This window comes from Dermacentor variabilis, chromosome 2 (assembly GCF_050947875.1).
Source record: "Dermacentor variabilis isolate Ectoservices chromosome 2, ASM5094787v1, whole genome shotgun sequence".
Taxonomy (NCBI): domain Eukaryota; kingdom Metazoa; phylum Arthropoda; class Arachnida; order Ixodida; family Ixodidae; genus Dermacentor; species Dermacentor variabilis.
This window is the reverse complement of record NC_134569.1, coordinates 166,786,944-166,803,899: the sequence shown is the minus strand read 5'-3', so window position 1 is coordinate 166,803,899 and position 16,956 is coordinate 166,786,944. Positions and strand designations below refer to the sequence as shown.

Genomic DNA, 16,956 nt, shown 5'->3' with positions numbered 1-16,956 from the left:
CGATAGCAAATTATATGTATATTACAGGCGCATTCCCGTAGTCGGCGTCACCGTGATGTTCCCGAAAGTGCGGTAACATCGTGGCAGCACGCCAAATGCTGTGTGCGCGAGTGAAAGCGTGCAAGGGTGAGCCCAGGACTGCGGGTCAATTTTGCGCGCGCAAAGGATGAAGCCGGGTAGGAAACGCGCCGTCTTCCATCGCGTGAGGCACCAGGGAAATGGGAGAGGGGCATACTACTCCGGCGGCCGTTGCGTACGGCGCGGCCCCGCGGAGCTATCTTGGAAGCGATCTGTGATAGGGACAGAGTCTAGTTGCATCGAGGCCTGATAGCTGCATTTCCGCTGCGTCTTCGCTGATAAGTTCACTTTTAAGAGAGAGGCAGCACGAAGTTCGATTCGCTCGATTATGCTGCCACTCTTCTCTCCAGCCAGCGTTTTAAAAGCGAGAGTCCGCGGTCATCGAGTGAGACGTGTTCATGCTTGCCTGTGCGCGCGTGACACCATGTTTGTTGATGTAGTTAGTACGCGAATGTTTACAGTTTATACGGCCTTTACTTCGCATGGCTGAGTACCAATTTGCTTTCGTAATGTACACTTTGCTTCACAGGCGAAACTGCAACGTTTCTTCTGAAATAAATGGTTTCTGACGGAAAGAAAAGGTTCCATGCGTATACATTCTTTTTTTTTTCAATGAACACTGAATACCGCAAGAAACGTCAATTACATTGCGTTAGTGACAAAATGTATTAACAGAGCATGGTGTCAAAGCTTCGCGAGGAAAATTATTAAAATTTTAGGAAGCAGAATATCGAGATTATTCAATTTAAAAGATTTTTCGAGTACGTTTTACCTCAAAGGTTGCAAAACCAAAGCATAGAAACAACGAACAAAGTAGAAACTGCGCCATATACTTATATTTACGTTAGGTTATCCTTTCTTTATTTCATTTATAAGAACAGGTAATATCCCCTTGTCCTTGGTGTCAATGTTTGTTGGCTTCTTATGATATGACTAATAACAATCAGGCCTCTCGGTTAACCCCCTTCTCCTCGTTAATTACGTAACAAAGTTCTCGAATGCGGCAACATTGATGCGTTCAGGTAGCATGTTTGGGTTTATTGACCAGTCGCCTTCACCCAAAAAGATCCCGGTCTCGTGACGCCTGCGGCAAAAAGGACGTTCCAAGTCCGCCGCCAAGGTCTCTGAGTGGTGGCGCTGGCTAACACTTCCAGAGTTCTACTAGGACACATAAATACCCGAGTAAGTAGATGGGGAAACAGCGCCGCGGTACCTCAATTGGTAGAGCATCGCACGCTAAATGCAAAGGTCGTGGGTTCGGTTCCCACCTGCGGCAAGTTGTTTTTCCGTCGACTATAATTGCGATTAATTTATCGTTCCTTTATGTCATTTATTAAGCACAAGTCATTTCCCCTATATTGTCCTTTGTGTCAGTCTTTTGACATGACTATATATATATATATATATATATATATATATATATATATATATATATATATATATATATATATATATATATATATATATATATATATGCGTGTACTTTCCTTGTTAGTTTAACTTTCTGTCTCTCTTTACCCATTTCTCCGTGTAATGTGGCAAAGTTGTTGATATTTACCTTCCCATTACGCTCCGCGCCTTTCGTACCTTATTGATATCTCTCTGGACATAGGAGCTCTCCATTCAATTTGCCGTCATAAATATATCATTAATCGCTTGGTCAATGTCATTGAAAACCACAGATTCACCGCTTTAAGTGCCCTAAGTGCTACATACATTGATGCACCGGACGTGACGTGTTGTTCTCACGCTCAGGAAGCCTCGGGGGAACTGAAGAATGATCCTGAGCACCCTCTTCTTCTGTCGGTTGCTGTGCCCGGTCCATTGGAACTCGTTGTAGAGTCATATCGCGTGCCCTCTATTGCTAAGTGAGTAGAATTTTTTTTATTTCTTCTTTTTTCTTGTGACACATTTAGAATAGACAATATATATGGCGTGGCGCGCTTGTTAGTGTATAAAACAAATGTGCCTTGATTTCAGTTTGTTAGCCGCGTGCTCCCTCTACACTCTGTTCTGCGCACGCTTTCACTGATGTTAAATACGTCAGTGAAATTGTAGCCCTCCAGTGCAGTCTAATAAAGGAGCCGATAAACGTGTGTATTCGAAAGTAAGCAGACAACTTTATATTGTCTACTGCCACTGTTTGCTTGTGTCGATGCGAAGCCTTTTTATGAATTGGGGCATCAAAGTTACCTACAACGGAACCGAACATGTTTTAATAAACATCAACCCGCTTTAACTAATTATTTTCATACAACACGTCTGAAAATATAGGCAACAGGCCTGGTGTCATGAGTTTCAGAAAGCGGTTATTCATAGTGTGCAATCAGCAAAACTCTCAAGCAATGTATGGCGAAATTCTAAACCTCATTGTAATACTTAGTGAACTTGTAAGAAGCCTTGTATTAGTTGTGCCAACTCAGCCCTCATATTCGAGGTGATTGTGTAAGATACATAAATCAAGATAATATGAACAATGGGCTACGCTGGCGGATGGAGAGTAGGCATTCTGGAATACATAGAGCGCTTATTGGCGAGCAGCAGCGTAGCCTCGATCCAGCGCACCGCGCCGCTATCCCCTTCGCATTGGTAGGTAGACATCGCTGTTTCTCTTAGTGGCGGCTTGGAGAGGTAGCGTCGTGATTGCGGAACTAGTGCAATTCTAACGTATTCCATCTGCGATTGCTGAGATTTCAGATGGCTCGAAGTCAACGGGCTACCACTGCGCCGTATTCGGCTGCAAAAATAACTTTCGAAGCGAATGTGAAGTGCCCCTTCAGCCGCGGCGAGTACGTCACCTCCGCCTCTGCGGCTGCAACAAGCGTCAGCTTTGGATCGCCAACATAAACAGAAAGGAATATACGCCATAGCTTCGTCGCGTGTTTGTTCATATTTTGTTTCCAACTCGGCACCCATGATCGAACTGAGCTATGAACGAAAGGTACCTAATCGAGTCGGTCAACTAGTGCGAATCTACCATGTCAACTATTTCTTCCCGCACTCATTTTAACGTTATTCTGTGTAAATGTGTTTACCCTGATTGGCACCTGATTGGCACCGTTGCCAAGCAGATTACCCTGCTTGGCAACGAATGTTGTTGTGAAAGTTGACTGGGGACGTGTAATTGAAACAGTGTATGCCGACGAAGAGACTGAAGGTGCATCTTTTTCTCGTTCTGTAACCAAAGCCGTGTCTACCGTGTGCCGGTGACCCTTAGTTCACATGGTCTCTCCCGTGATTCAGAATCTCACCGGCAAGCTATTCGGCCAACGCCGCGCATATGTGCCCTGTATTAAGTCAGGAAAAAAGTTCCTCTTCTAAGGAGTCGCTCGTTTTTCAGCACTCTTGAGTCAGCGAGGTGCCATTGCAGAGACAACACTCCTGACCTAAGAGTACGCGGATTCTGTCAGCGAGTCGCGTGCGTCTGGTTGATTGTGGCATACTGGCAGCCAAAAGAACCAGGTCACTTTATCGAGTATTCATTACTAATGGCCCTCGCGGTGGAGTTATATTATCGTTCCTTACGTCGTAAACCTTGATGCCCCTGTGCCAGTTAAACAGTACTTATAAAATCGTACCGCGAAAATGTTAGAAGCACAAAAGTTAGCAAAATGTGTTTCCTCGGAGTTTCGCTAGATTCGAATGTACACTGGTACAGCACATCGCATGACAGGTAGAGACACATCTGGTAGTTGATAAAGTTCACGGCTAAACATTCAATAACAGCACGTTGTTCGTGTGTTACCTATGGGCTATGTACAGATTGGACGCGCCTCCTATTTGCACCCCCAACAGAGTTGTGGCAGCGCCTCTAGGCCCATCGCTGTTCCATATTGCGGCTATATTGAAGCTCAAAGCTTAGTAACGACACGCTAAGAACTTTCCCAATAACAAAAAAAACTGTCGGAGATCTCTGAGGAACACGCCAATGCTTACCGCTGGTTGTCAACAGTGCATTCGCTTTGTACCCTCCAGCGCGATCCCACATATACGCATGGCGCCGGAACATTGACGGTGCTGTGATCGTAAATTGGCAGCTCCCTCGACGAAACGGTCTATAGGGTGACGCTTCTTGAGCGCTTCTAACTTCTCACGTTGCAAAGGTTGCAAATTTCATGCAAAGCAATTTTTGGAAAGGGTATGTAACACTAGTGTGCCGATTTCATAATAGATTGCATTGTATGCTCTTCTGGCGGTTTCCGGTTGTTCTATGTCACTTCGAGCAGCGCGGGAGCGCCGAGAGCTGCTTTCGCTTCCTCCATACCTTTCAAATTCATTGGAGTGCTGCTCTTCCTAAAACGGAATTAGCTTCAAGTTCTCATTCCCTCGCTTTCTTTTAGCATTGTGCACACATCGGCGCATGCTTGCACAACTGGTAAAATTTACAACGATAGCCTAATCCAACTCCTTCGCATAGAAGCTAGACACTCTGACTAATTGTATAGGCGTTCCGCTGCTGAACAACAGGTAGTTGGTTCAGGTGGAGATCGCAGCTACCGCTCGCGTAACCACGGAATGTAAAAGCGCTCATGCGCCGAGGTTGTCATGCGAGATCAAGAAGTACGGTGTGAAAAATTAAACGGCATCCCATGTGCCTTGTTTTTCATAAGTTCACAGAGCGGAAGTACACGGCCTTCAAGCTCTAAACTTAAGCCCTACTCAACTTTGCTTACCTTTAGGTGCCGTGTAAATTAAATGCAAATAACGTTGCTCTCACACCATATGTAAGATTTGAACAAAACCATACCTCAAGAGAGCGGGCGGCGACAAGCCTAGGAAGCTGTCATTATTGCTGTAATGTGTTCCTACGTTTTTTATGTTTTTTTCTTACGTATTTCTTTAGTAGGCACATACAAGAATGCAACGACTCTGTGCACATTAGGAGAAACGTCCAAGTTGGTGCAGTTGGAGACGCATTATTTTTGGCTTAATTCAGCAAGAGAACAGTCTTAGTTTTTTACAAGACTATCACAAATTTAGAGTCTTATGCAGGTGACTTATGTCTAATTTTCTGTGTAGGTCCGCAGATTTTGTGAACCTGATGACCTACGACATGCACACCTATCACTGGTACACTCCGTTTGTGGACCACAACAGTCCACTGTTTGCGAGATCTGGTGAACTTCCCTTCTTTAATACGCTCAACTTGGTATGTATAATATTTCTGCGTTTGGCTATGTCTTGCAGTTGAATTCGATTGTCCTACATAATATAGGCGATACTTATCAAATCTAGTGATTTTGCGCTCCGCCCTGAAGTACATACAAATGCGAAGCAGAGGCTGAAAAAAAGCTTACGTTTTCACGCAATGTCGTACGTCGACTAACGCGTTGCCCGCCGAGCGTAACATCGTGATGAAAACAATTCAAACCTATTCTTCTCTCGCAAATTGGTAGTACCATATTTATTCATCTAAACTGAAATGCTATTGCGACTGCAATAATACGGACGCTGGAGGCCCCTTCACGCCGGCGCCGCCGAAGGCAGCAGCCTTCTGTCCCGGTATCGACGGCGCATGCGCGCAGAAGGTTAGAGGATCGACAGAGACCCGAACTGCATCTGGCTGCGAAAACGAAGAAGCTAGGGGAGCTCGACGGTAGCGCTTCTCCCCGCAGGGCACATTAAATGCACGCGCCGTCAAGGCTCCGCTCAATCGGCTCTGTCGTGGAGCCAGGCCGGTTTTCTGCCTTCCCTGTTGGCATGGGCGATCTACAAGATTTTCGTCGGGCGAGAAAGAAAAAGGGACTGGCAACCAGCATCCTGCGATCTTTTTCTTCCTTTCTGGTTTCCGCGAGATGACGCTATAACGACAAGGTGCTACTTGGATGTGTCACCGTTTCGTGGCGTGGGTGATTTGGAGAGCTCTTAACTCGTTCTTAGAAGTATTTCTCCTTTTTTTGCGATAGCAATAATATGGACACTCCAAGAGAATTTTTGCCGTCGTTGCCATCGGCTTCGCCGGGTGCTTCCATATATATTTAGGTATATGTATGCCATATTCCATGCCATGCTATATGACATGCAGTATATGCAGGTTACTGCTGCACCATTCTTTCACAAGAGTTGTTCAGACCAGATATTACGTTCCTCACAATTTTGATAATCGGAGCACACAAGCAGATACGACACAAAACACTAACAGCGTATGTCTTCTATCTTAAACCTCCTCAGACCTAAATTTTAAAGGTGCGAAACAATAACAGACCTCAAACCTGATAATGATATAATTTTATTGGCGTGGTTTTGCAGAACCAGCGGTATCGGCCAAGGAAACAGGTATGAAACGTACCCCATGCGGAAAAGTGGTCTTAAGTAGATAAGAAACAAGTTGATTTTAAATAATAAACACTAATGAAATTGCCCGATGGCAGGATTCAAACGGAAAACCACTAGCGTAACAGTTCGTTTTCACTCAGTCAGCTTGCCTTTACTTCAATTTCCAATGCCACTACTCTTACGAATCCTACCCTTCGAATAATATCCTAACAAGTTGTAAACGCACTCACTGATTCGCCCTTATGGTTAACTGTGACATTTTTTTTCTGATTTCAGCTCATACATGAACGTTATGGAAAGACACTGCCGTCTTTAGCTATAGAAATAACTGTAGAAAGCAGCAGTCCTTGGCTTCGCGAACATACGATGCGCATCACCAGCCCAGATTGGTGGCGGTCTTCATCGGTTACCACCCGAAGAGCAGCAGTCCCTGCGGATTGCCAGTGTGAAAAAAAAAACCCTTCTGACAATGTTATTGCTTGGCGCGGGAACTCGAACATATCGGTGCTCATTTACGGGTAATTGTTCGCAGCCACGAAGCACTACGCATACTTGCGTAGGCCACCGGTATCGTTCTCAGGCCTTGCAAGTTTACCATGCTAGTTCTACTTTGGGCCTCCTGTAAGATGCCGTTAACGTGGGTCAACTCAGCAATCGGGGCACTTGGTAAAGCAACATAGTGCTTTATGATATACTAACGCATCGTTGCCCTGCAAAGCAATAAGGGTGTATGAGCATCAGATAAAAAGTAATAGGGAATGTAAGAACAAATGATAGATCACGACTTCCGCAAAATTGGTCGGGGCGTAGATGAGGACGGGCTGAACAAGACTGCACAGAACAATTGCTTTTTATCGCCCTGCATCCGAAAGAGATAGCAAGGTTTAGCGTTGCACTTGCGGCGTCGTGACATGCTGACCGGATGAGGAGCGTGCCTGTGGCGTTGCAGGAGCCGCCGCTCGGTATTGCACGAGGCAAGACCGAAGGAAAAGAATCTTCGTTCGTTAGCGTCGAAACATAGTATTACATAAATTTTGTTTGATGTTCACGTCTGCGTCGTAAGCACGCAACAGCTCTACGGGAAGGTGGGCACTGCGCCCATGTCAGCCGTTGAACACGGAATGCTGACCTCGCTCCTGCAGAGCCGCTTGAGCGGAACGTGGCAGTGCTTTCTTCAATTTTTTGACCCAAACGCGCTTCCCGTCTCTGGAGGTCTTCCATTCCTCAACACGATGGCCGTGCATGCGTCTTCGAAAGCAGCACAGCACAACGCCTACACTGGCTGCTACTGAGCATAAGCACCTCGAGCGTCCGTATAATTTCTATCGGAATAACGTGCGTTATAGTAAAGTTGCGAAGGAGAGTTCCGCAGAGATTTAAAGGCGCCGACGTGCTCCTTATCACACTCTCATAACCAGCAGCTACCAATGCTTTCCATGTCAGAGCCTGCAATATTTGTTGAGAATTGCACTTGTAAAATGAATATGAAGTAAAAGCAACCTTTCGTATTCATAGTGTACTCGAATTGATAGCAACATCCGTGCGCGTTTATCTTAAGCAGTAATTTATCATTTACAGCGAAGCTCTTAGTGCGTCCCAGAAACCCCCTAAATAGTTTTCGTACTTTCACTGCTTTTGAACAAAAAAACACACTGAATATGTCACGAAATTATATCTTAGTCAAATGTGGAACTGTAAGTTGTGATATGCAGGCAACTTTTGCAATCTATGTGAGTTAATTAGTTGTTCAATTAAAATTGATAAACCATCATTCTCTGCCTCTTCAGAGCAAGTTTAATAAACGCTTACAAATTTTCTGCGCTTCCACGGTAGGACCGAAGACGGCAGTACTTTCATACTTAGTAGAAAATGGGCGCTAACCTACTAGCCACACGTACCAAAAGTTTGATGTGTCCAAGTTATTACGATGCTTGAACAAGAATGACTCAGTACGCGGTATCTATTAATTTTCATATGTTATACCAGGCCTACTGTTAGTTTTGCCGATACCTACGATTAACTATGCAATGTTCAAGATGTTCTACGACGTATCTTGTTTGAAGTTCCTTGATGTAGGAAGCATTTTGTCAATGACAAAGGATAAATGTTTGAAATAATAAGAATTGTCATCCATCCGTTTCACAGTAGAAATCTACAAAGGAAACCCATACCATTTCTCAGAAACGATGACTATATCATTTGAAGAAACATTCATTCGTCTGTGCTCCGGGTCACATATTTCACGAGGCTCTCTTCCTGAGAAACCCATATGTGTTTCCTTTGTCGCTTCGTATTAGGATTTGGGTTGGCGAGAATTTTCCCTTTCACGTAGTTTCCTCCGCCCTGCGGGTTTTCGTAGAACTGATTTGACATGATAGAGCTCGTTACCTGCGTAGATTATTTACCGAATTTATAGAAGCTTACTCGTTCACGCGTTCCAGTGTGTCATACCGCCGTTATCCGCAATGTTTCCCAGAGTGCTAAGGTTGCCGTAAAAAACAACACATTAAAATTTTGTCAGAATTGTGGGAATGTTAAGTGCAATTTATGGCAAATTTGATGTTCTTGGCCTAATAAGAGCATTACAAATACTTGCTACGCTCCTTATGTTTTTTTTTTATATTTAGCAGTTCTGCGAGGTTTGCCGTTGCTTTCCGTCGTATACCTAATGAACTGAACAAGGCACCTTGTTTACAATTGGCGAAAATAAGAGACACCTTGCTGTTAATGTTTGCGTCCAACGTAAAGCACTGAGTCTTGGGAGACCGCGAGAGAGACATCGACGCCATGCTCTGTGGTCCCTGGAAGGCCCCGACGACGATAGATGATGCCTCGGAGAATAACTGAAAGCATGCCCTGCAAGACACTTCGAAATTTATCTTAGTCAAAAGGCCTGGACGCTACACTCTCAAAGCAGCTATTGAATATGACCACTTGTAACTGACCTCCTTCGTGAAGTCAGTGAAACGCGACGCTCGAAAAAAAAATGAGTAGGCTTGTGCGAAATTGCAGAATCACAACACAATTTCTACCGATGCAGTTTCTTTTGAGCAGTTGCAATAAGGAAGTCAGTTGTCTATAAACAAATCACATACCTTTAAACGTTGCCGGTACATAACTGGCCCATTTGAAACCATTCGGAATTTTGCTTTGGGAAACTGGTGAATGAATTTTAGCAAAGGAGGTAGTAGTTCATCCACAGATATTTTGCGTTGTGAAAACCTTTGGTAACAATATCCTGCCACCGGCCTTTTTTTTCGTTAAGTTTAATCTCGGTCGAGTTAATAGTTCACCAGGGCAGCGGAGAAATCTCGCATTGTTCGTAAACAGCGCTTGTAACACTCCACATCTTCGCTAGATATGAGCTTCTCGTAATCTTTATTTACCTCGAGACATAGAGAAGCATAGCTGAAAATGGGTGTATGACATTTTTCGAACACTTGCTCGAAATATTGTCGTCTGAACTACGCTTATATATTACCCATAACTTGCTCTGATCTAAGGCAAGTATAAACGAGATGCCTGATTTAGTCCACCAAGAGCATCAGTCGAGCCTATAGTACAAATTTCATGTTATGCACAAATAAAGATGGTTCAGTAAAACTTCTATCTATGCGAGAAACAATAATGTTTCGCCACACATATGACCTCTATTTCCAGACAATTTAAATTTGGTGTGATGCAGGGCTATCTCGGACATTGCGACAACTGTTGTATAACACTTTCAAAACCTTGTTTCAGTTTCTTTCTTTTTCCAATGTTTCTATTTATTCCGCGGCGATTTAACTTGCCACATATATTTGGCATGGCGTTCTCACCAGTTCCCATAAATTTGGTCTCGGCGGCGTTCGCAAATCTGCCAGTGCAATGGGGTAAATTCTGCGCTGCTCGTAAAACGCACTTATAATATCTGGAGTGTTTTTAGAAAAATCTCATTGTAACGGCCGCTATTAACGCAACATTTTTGAACTGAGTCTTCACGCCACCCGTGAACCGACACTTAGATTAACCAAACGTTAACAAGGTACTGGCTTAGTTTACCGAGGAAACCAAGTGAACATCGTATAACGCATGAAAACACCGAAAAATATGTGTGTTCAATAAATATTTGTAACGCCCATAATCAAGCCATAAATTTTAACATTTAGCTACACATTGCACTTGAGGCGGCACCTGGTTTGGCCAACTTAATTTTCGGTTGAGCAAAGTTCTATCACGATATTGAGAAAAATAGCTGATAATCTCCTTGTGACACTTACAAAAATGTTTTAGGTCATTTTTTTGCAGAAGCTCCACTTAATTTCATGTATCGAACTTCGCGCACAGATTTGCGATGGTCATCCCCAATTTTACCTGAGGTTAATTTTGGTGGCATTTGCATTTCTTCCAGAGCTTTGTGCTAAATATTCGGCCACTCGTAGGTCTCAATCATATGTACTCTGGAGCACCTGAATACATACGTTTTGCGCAAGTCACAATTAACTAAATTATTTTGAATTTTGCCTACTCATAACCATAATGTTTGCCCAATTTCGCTACGTATAACTTTTGTGTAACGTAGAATTTTCTGAGGAGACTAAAAAACAGTCTGAAATGGCCATATAGCTCTTTCTAGCAGTAAGAACTTTTTTACGACAGCTATGCTTAATTACCACGCATATAGTTTCACATAGAAATTTCCAATGACGTTCTACCAATGCTATGCAAAATTTAATATTGATGGCGCTTGTATTTATACTAGGGCAATGGACTAAATTTTGCACCTTGCGTCAAACAAAATTTTAACGCTCCGAAGCCTTTGCATATGTCATCATCATCATCATCATCATCATCATCATCATCATCATCATCATCAGCCTGGTTGCGCCCACTGCAGGGCAAAGGCCTCTCCCATACTTCTCCAACGACCCCGGTCATGTACTAATTGTGGCCATGTCGTCCCTGCAATCTTCTTAATTTCATCCGTCCACCTAACTTTCTGCCCCCCCTGCTACGCTTCCATTCCCTTGGAATCCAGTCCGTAACCTTTAGTGACCATCAGTTATCTTCCCTCCGCATTACATATCCTGCCCATGCCCATTTCTTTTTCTTGATTTCAACTAAGATGTCGTTAACTCGCGTTTGTTCCCTCACCCAATCTGCTCTTTTCTTATCCCTTAACGTTACACCCATCATTCTTCTTTCCATAGCTCGCTGCGTCGTCCTCAATTTAAGTAGAACCCTTTTCGTAAGCCTCCAGGTTTCTGCCCCGTAGGTGAGTACTGGTAAGACCCAGCTATAATACACTTTTCTCTTGAGGGATAGTGGCAACCTGCTGTTCATGATCCGAGAATGCCTGCCAACGCACCCCAGCCTATTCTTATTCTTCTGATTATTTCCGACTCATGATTCGGATTCGCGGTCACTACCTGCCCTAAGTAGATGTATTCCCTTATCACTTCCAGTGCCTCGCTACCTATTGTAATTTGCTGTTCTCTTCCGAGACTGTTAAACATTACTTTAGTTTTCTGCAGATAAATTTTTAGACCCACTCTTCTGTTTTTCCTCTCCAGGTCAGTGAGCATGTATTGCAATTATTCCCCTGAGTTACTAAGCAAGGCAATATCATCAGCGAATCGCAAGTTACTGAGGTATTCTCCATTAACTTTTATCCCCAATTTGTCCCAATCCAGGTCTCTGAATACCTCCTGTAAACACGCTGTGAGATGCGTGTTCACAGCGTGTTTGCATATGTAAGTTATCACAAATACTTCAACTATTCTATACACTTGGAACTTTTCTTATATGTGACCCACAACATGACTAATTTTTCCGCAAAATACAAACCAGGTGCCTTGCTTAGTTCACTGAGGACACTTGGGCAACGGACCACGAACCTCGCATAATGCATGTAAATAAGAATAAAGCAACACTTCAGTAAAAACTTGCAACGCTTTTAATCAAGCCAGGAGCGTCAAGGTTTCGCCGGACATTACAACTAACATTCCATCCCTTCATATTCCGCCCTACCAACTCTCCCTCATTTTCACTAAAAAGTGAACTTTGAGTCTTGTACAGTTGCTTTACCTCTATGGTTAACATTGCGGGTAACGACGGTATCACAGTCTGAAATGAATTAGCAAATTATTCTGAGCAAAAGCAAATATACAAAGATATAAGATGCATAATTCGTAATTCACAACATGCTTCTATTGAAACGAAATATTATTTTTATTAGCACCGTGCCTTCCATGATTGAAATTTATTGATGACTTGCATTCAGTAATTATTTTTAAAACATGATTGCCAGACAGACTTTAAACCTTCAGTAGGCGTCACCTACAGCTGCTTGCGGTTCCTCGAAATATGAAATCTAGGCTGCTTTTGTCTTCACAAGGTAGCGTAGCAACTTTATTAGCCTTTCGTTTAAGTTATAATCGCTCTAAGGAAGACCCAAACGGGAGTTTGCCAGTAAAATAACACAATTTATAGCGCTACAGTGGCCAATAGGTTATTGCGTTGAAGGGATATTCAATGTACGGCAAATTTACACTTTATAGTGGTAAAATTTGTCAACTAGCTCTACGGTTATCATTTCTTTACGGTTATAAAGCACTTGTTTCTATTAAATATTAAAATATGCATATATGTTACCTTGGCTGTCATAATTTTATATTAAAATATGCATATATAGTAAAATATGCATATATGCTAGCTTGGCTGTCATTTCTCAGGAATGAAGTCGGGTCACTTCCAAAATATTGTCGAAAAGGCATTGATTACCATAATGCTTCTGAATATTTTCTCGAAAACCACTTCCCGGCGTGGTATGTTGTCTTTGACGCGTTTTTTGTGGTTCTCCATCGGTGCTTATGTCGAAGTTAACATTTCAAAAACAGAGATCGCTTGATCTATACTTCGCCCTCCCGCGTCCACCCAGTTGAAATGCATGTCGCTGTCAAGTGAGAATCAAGTTAAACACAGCACTCAAATTGCAAGGTAATGGGAAAGAAAAAAAAATAGAGTCCGCAATCAGTTATACTGCAGTGGGAGCCTGTGTATGCGTTTCCCTGCTGGGCCGGGAGAAAAAAAGGAATAGCTGGCAAAACGCAACGCCACGGGAGGTATTCTTCGGAAATACTTTCATTTCACCGATATCCCACGACAGTAGCCCTACGAGCGATACCGATCCTGGCAAACTTTCTTGGCACCATGCCAGCACGCGTGGTCCTCAGACGCCGAACGCGTGTCGCGCTAGGGTTGATAAATGACGCGAAAGTGAAAGTATCTCAGAAGGGGTTGAATACTGCCTCGTGAAACCACAAAAGGGTGGCCGGGCAGCTTTACGGAATTATTAATTCAGTTTCAGTCCACCACCATACTTCCATTAAGGAAGCGGTCATGTCACTAAATACCTCGTATTGTTATTTTCGCAGCTTGGATCCGGCCTACGGCATACCTTCTCTACTCAGCCACAGCTCCAATGTTTTTTTTTTTCGAGAATGACGACAGGTACCGGACTGCCACTCGTAGAGGCAAACAAACAAGCAAACAGAATGTCCATTCGGGCACTGAGACAACAATTCTTATACGCTTAATGTTCACCGTGCATATTGTGGCAAGTTTTACGAGCTGAATTTTTTTTAAAGATATATCACTGAGCAAGCCAGCCATCTCCAAATGCAAGCTAGAAGTTAAACCTGAACAACTCGCAATTCATTGCGCTTTCATTCCTCACAGGCTTATAGCGCCAATGCGTGGGCAACATTGGGCATGCCCAAATCGAAAATCATGGTTGGAATCCCCACATATGGGCTCTCCTGGGTGCTCCAGAATCCTGCGCGATGGCAAGTTGGCTCGTTGGCTACCGGACGTGGCAAACACGGAGGTGGTTTCATCACTTTACCAGAAGTAAGTCTAATCAAAATCACCAACCCATTGACGCCCACTACAGGCAAAGACCTCCGCGACCTGCAATTACTGTCGCCTTCTGCAGGGCCGCCTGCCTCAAATACCATCAAATTTCCAAATCTCCTCAAATAACCTAATCCTCTGCCACTATCGGTTACATTGCCCTTCTGTAGCATTATGCAAAAAGGTGAGGCGTGCAGACAGGATACAAGAGAAGAGAATTGGACAACACGAACGCCACTTCTCTTCTCTTTGGTCCTGTCTGCACGCCTCACTTTTTTGCATGACGAATCCTATCCAACTAGCTTAGTTTTCTGTTGTTCTAAACTTCTGTGGCAGCCGTATTGCTACCCTATCGCACGTATTGCTACCCACTGCACGCGATATTAAAATTAATAAGAGGGAGGAAGAAACAAGAAAAACTTCCAGCAGAAACCCACTTTACGCTGATTGTCAATGTTAATGCGATGAGCATTGATGCAATATAAGAGAACATCGTTTTGTCACCATCGAAATGCATCATATATGAGGCGTGAATGCATACGGATGGACTCTTCTTCTCGAGTTCCCGCCGCTGCTTGTGGCAGTGTACACTTAGGTCATTGTACGTTTAGTACAATTGAGCAAATTTCGCAGATTCCTTCTTGCGCATAGCAGAGAAATGTGATAATATCTCATGTTAATGACATTAGCTTCGACAGTCATCTTCTATTTCGTGCTGCCACTAGTGCTTGCGGACGCAAGCAGCAGTGACCCACGGTGATATGAAAGAGCTTCATCGGAGAGGTGCCCATACCCCGACTTACGTATCGAGTGACGAAGTCGCTCCGTTGGTTGGTTTAGAACATCGTCCCCTCAGCATAGCAGCCAGATTATCCACTCATTAGACCATGGATAACCCAGTGACCGAAGTGCAGGAGTAACCGGTCAGGTGCGGACAGACAGAATGACGTACTTCAAACTGGGTGAAGTTCCGAAAAGATGCTAATCACGGCAAAATTATTTCCGTATTTAAAGGAAAGTTATTATATTGCAAAGTGGCAATATAGTGGGAAAGTTGAGTAATAGTGCCATCTAGGCGCTCTCGATTCTCAACAAAATGTATGCTACACGAATACCGTGATGCTCACGCTTTCTAAGTGTACAGCGCGCTCTACAATTAGAAGTAAAACTTCATTAATAGAGCCCTAGTGCTCACATGACCTTAAAGTTCAAGGCTTAAAAGGCCGAAGTCTAAAGTTGGAGTAGAAGCTGAAGTTTGCCTTTATTTTTCCCATACAACAAAATAGCGGAAAGCGCCACAGACTAAAAGCCACAAAAGTGCAGGTTGAGCGCGTCTGAGGCCCAACAGGGCACCGAGAAAACCAACTACATGCCTCATATAACACATAGAAATTGATCAAAGACTTGCAGTATAAAATATTCCTTTATAGACAAGTCATATCGGCTGCTGCCTTCTACTTGATAAGGTAGAGGAACTGTTGAAATCGTATCGAAGTGAATACTAATGAGCGTATTCCAATAAGAGCGAATCGCACTGTATCTTCGGTGTCTTCGTTGTCCCTAGAAATATGTCTATTTCAATTTGCCAACCCTTACCAGTTTTAATTCATTATACACTTCTTCTTAAAACCCGGCAAGTTCACTGTAAGAGGAGAAAAACGAAGAAAGTGGGCGCCCAACGCCTCCCTTAGTTGCTCGTAATATTGCGAACTGCACTCTCTATTACAAAGCATGCCAACGTAGTGCCATTATTTTCTAGGTATGTGCACTACTGAGCGACGGTGCGCAGCGAGAGTATGACGCCGAATCAATGGTCCCATACCTGCACAAAGAAAAACTCTGGGTTAGCTACGACGACCAGGCAAGCGTGGCACTCAAGGTTAGTTGGTGGATTCGGTGCTCTCTGTATCTCTCTTTGTGCAGCGTGTGATTACTAAGTCCAGTTTTTGGTCCCTAATTCACATTTCTATATAAAAGGTACGGTTGGTATAATGAGCCCCCAGCCAGTCCTAATGAATACCAAGGTGACAATCAGGCGTCGGCAACACAGACAGTCTAGACAAAAGAAACGCGTTGAAATCCGTCACTTGACTGCGCCGGGAAGCGAAGGATACTAGAGGTTGAGATTGAATGTATTATCTTGCTATAAGATGTCATGCTTGGATAACCATACGACTTTCAGCGTACAAGGTCCACCCCGAATGTTCGTGCCATACGTTAAAAAAATCGTTTCTAACACTTTCAGATACATCAACGTCGTCACCTTCGAAATACTTCCCATTCGGCAGAATATGTTGGTTCTTTCATTTTTGGAAGCACCCTTGGAACCCTTCTACAGTTGGGCGCTTCAGCAGTGATGTCATTGTGTTTCTAATTGTCATCACACCCTCGAAAAACTAGTCCCGGAGAACCAGTACGCATTTATGAAACACAGTAAAAAGACTTAGGGAGCCAAATCTGGCGATTGAGGAGTGTGTTCGACAACAGTGACAGTATTGCGTGCTAGAAACTCGCGCAATGCGGGTAGGGCATAACCCAAGGCTCCTCTGTTGAGAAATTTGGCGGCACACCGTGCACGTAACTACTGAAACGCCTTGGCACTCCTGCCTAGAAACCTGCGTTCAGTTTGACCTTCAGTTAACAAATGGCAGCACAAAATCCCTTGAAAGTAATAGCTGGATGTCTTCCAGCTGGATCTTACTTCAGCTG

General features: G+C 43.6%; 1 protein-coding gene across 1 annotated transcript in view; it reads left to right on the top strand.

Annotated features, from left to right (window-relative positions):
• Nucleotides 1-16,956, top strand: part of LOC142570544 (chitotriosidase-1-like) — a 33,329-nt gene that overhangs the window by 14,006 nt on the left and 2,367 nt on the right. The window contains exons 4-7 of the mRNA XM_075678917.1: nucleotides 1,834-1,946; nucleotides 5,098-5,227; nucleotides 14,074-14,343; nucleotides 16,007-16,126. Coding sequence (XP_075535032.1) covers nucleotides 1,834-1,946; nucleotides 5,098-5,227; nucleotides 14,074-14,343; nucleotides 16,007-16,126 — 633 coding nt within the window. The remainder of the gene's footprint in view (nucleotides 1-1,833; nucleotides 1,947-5,097; nucleotides 5,228-14,073; nucleotides 14,344-16,006; nucleotides 16,127-16,956) is intronic.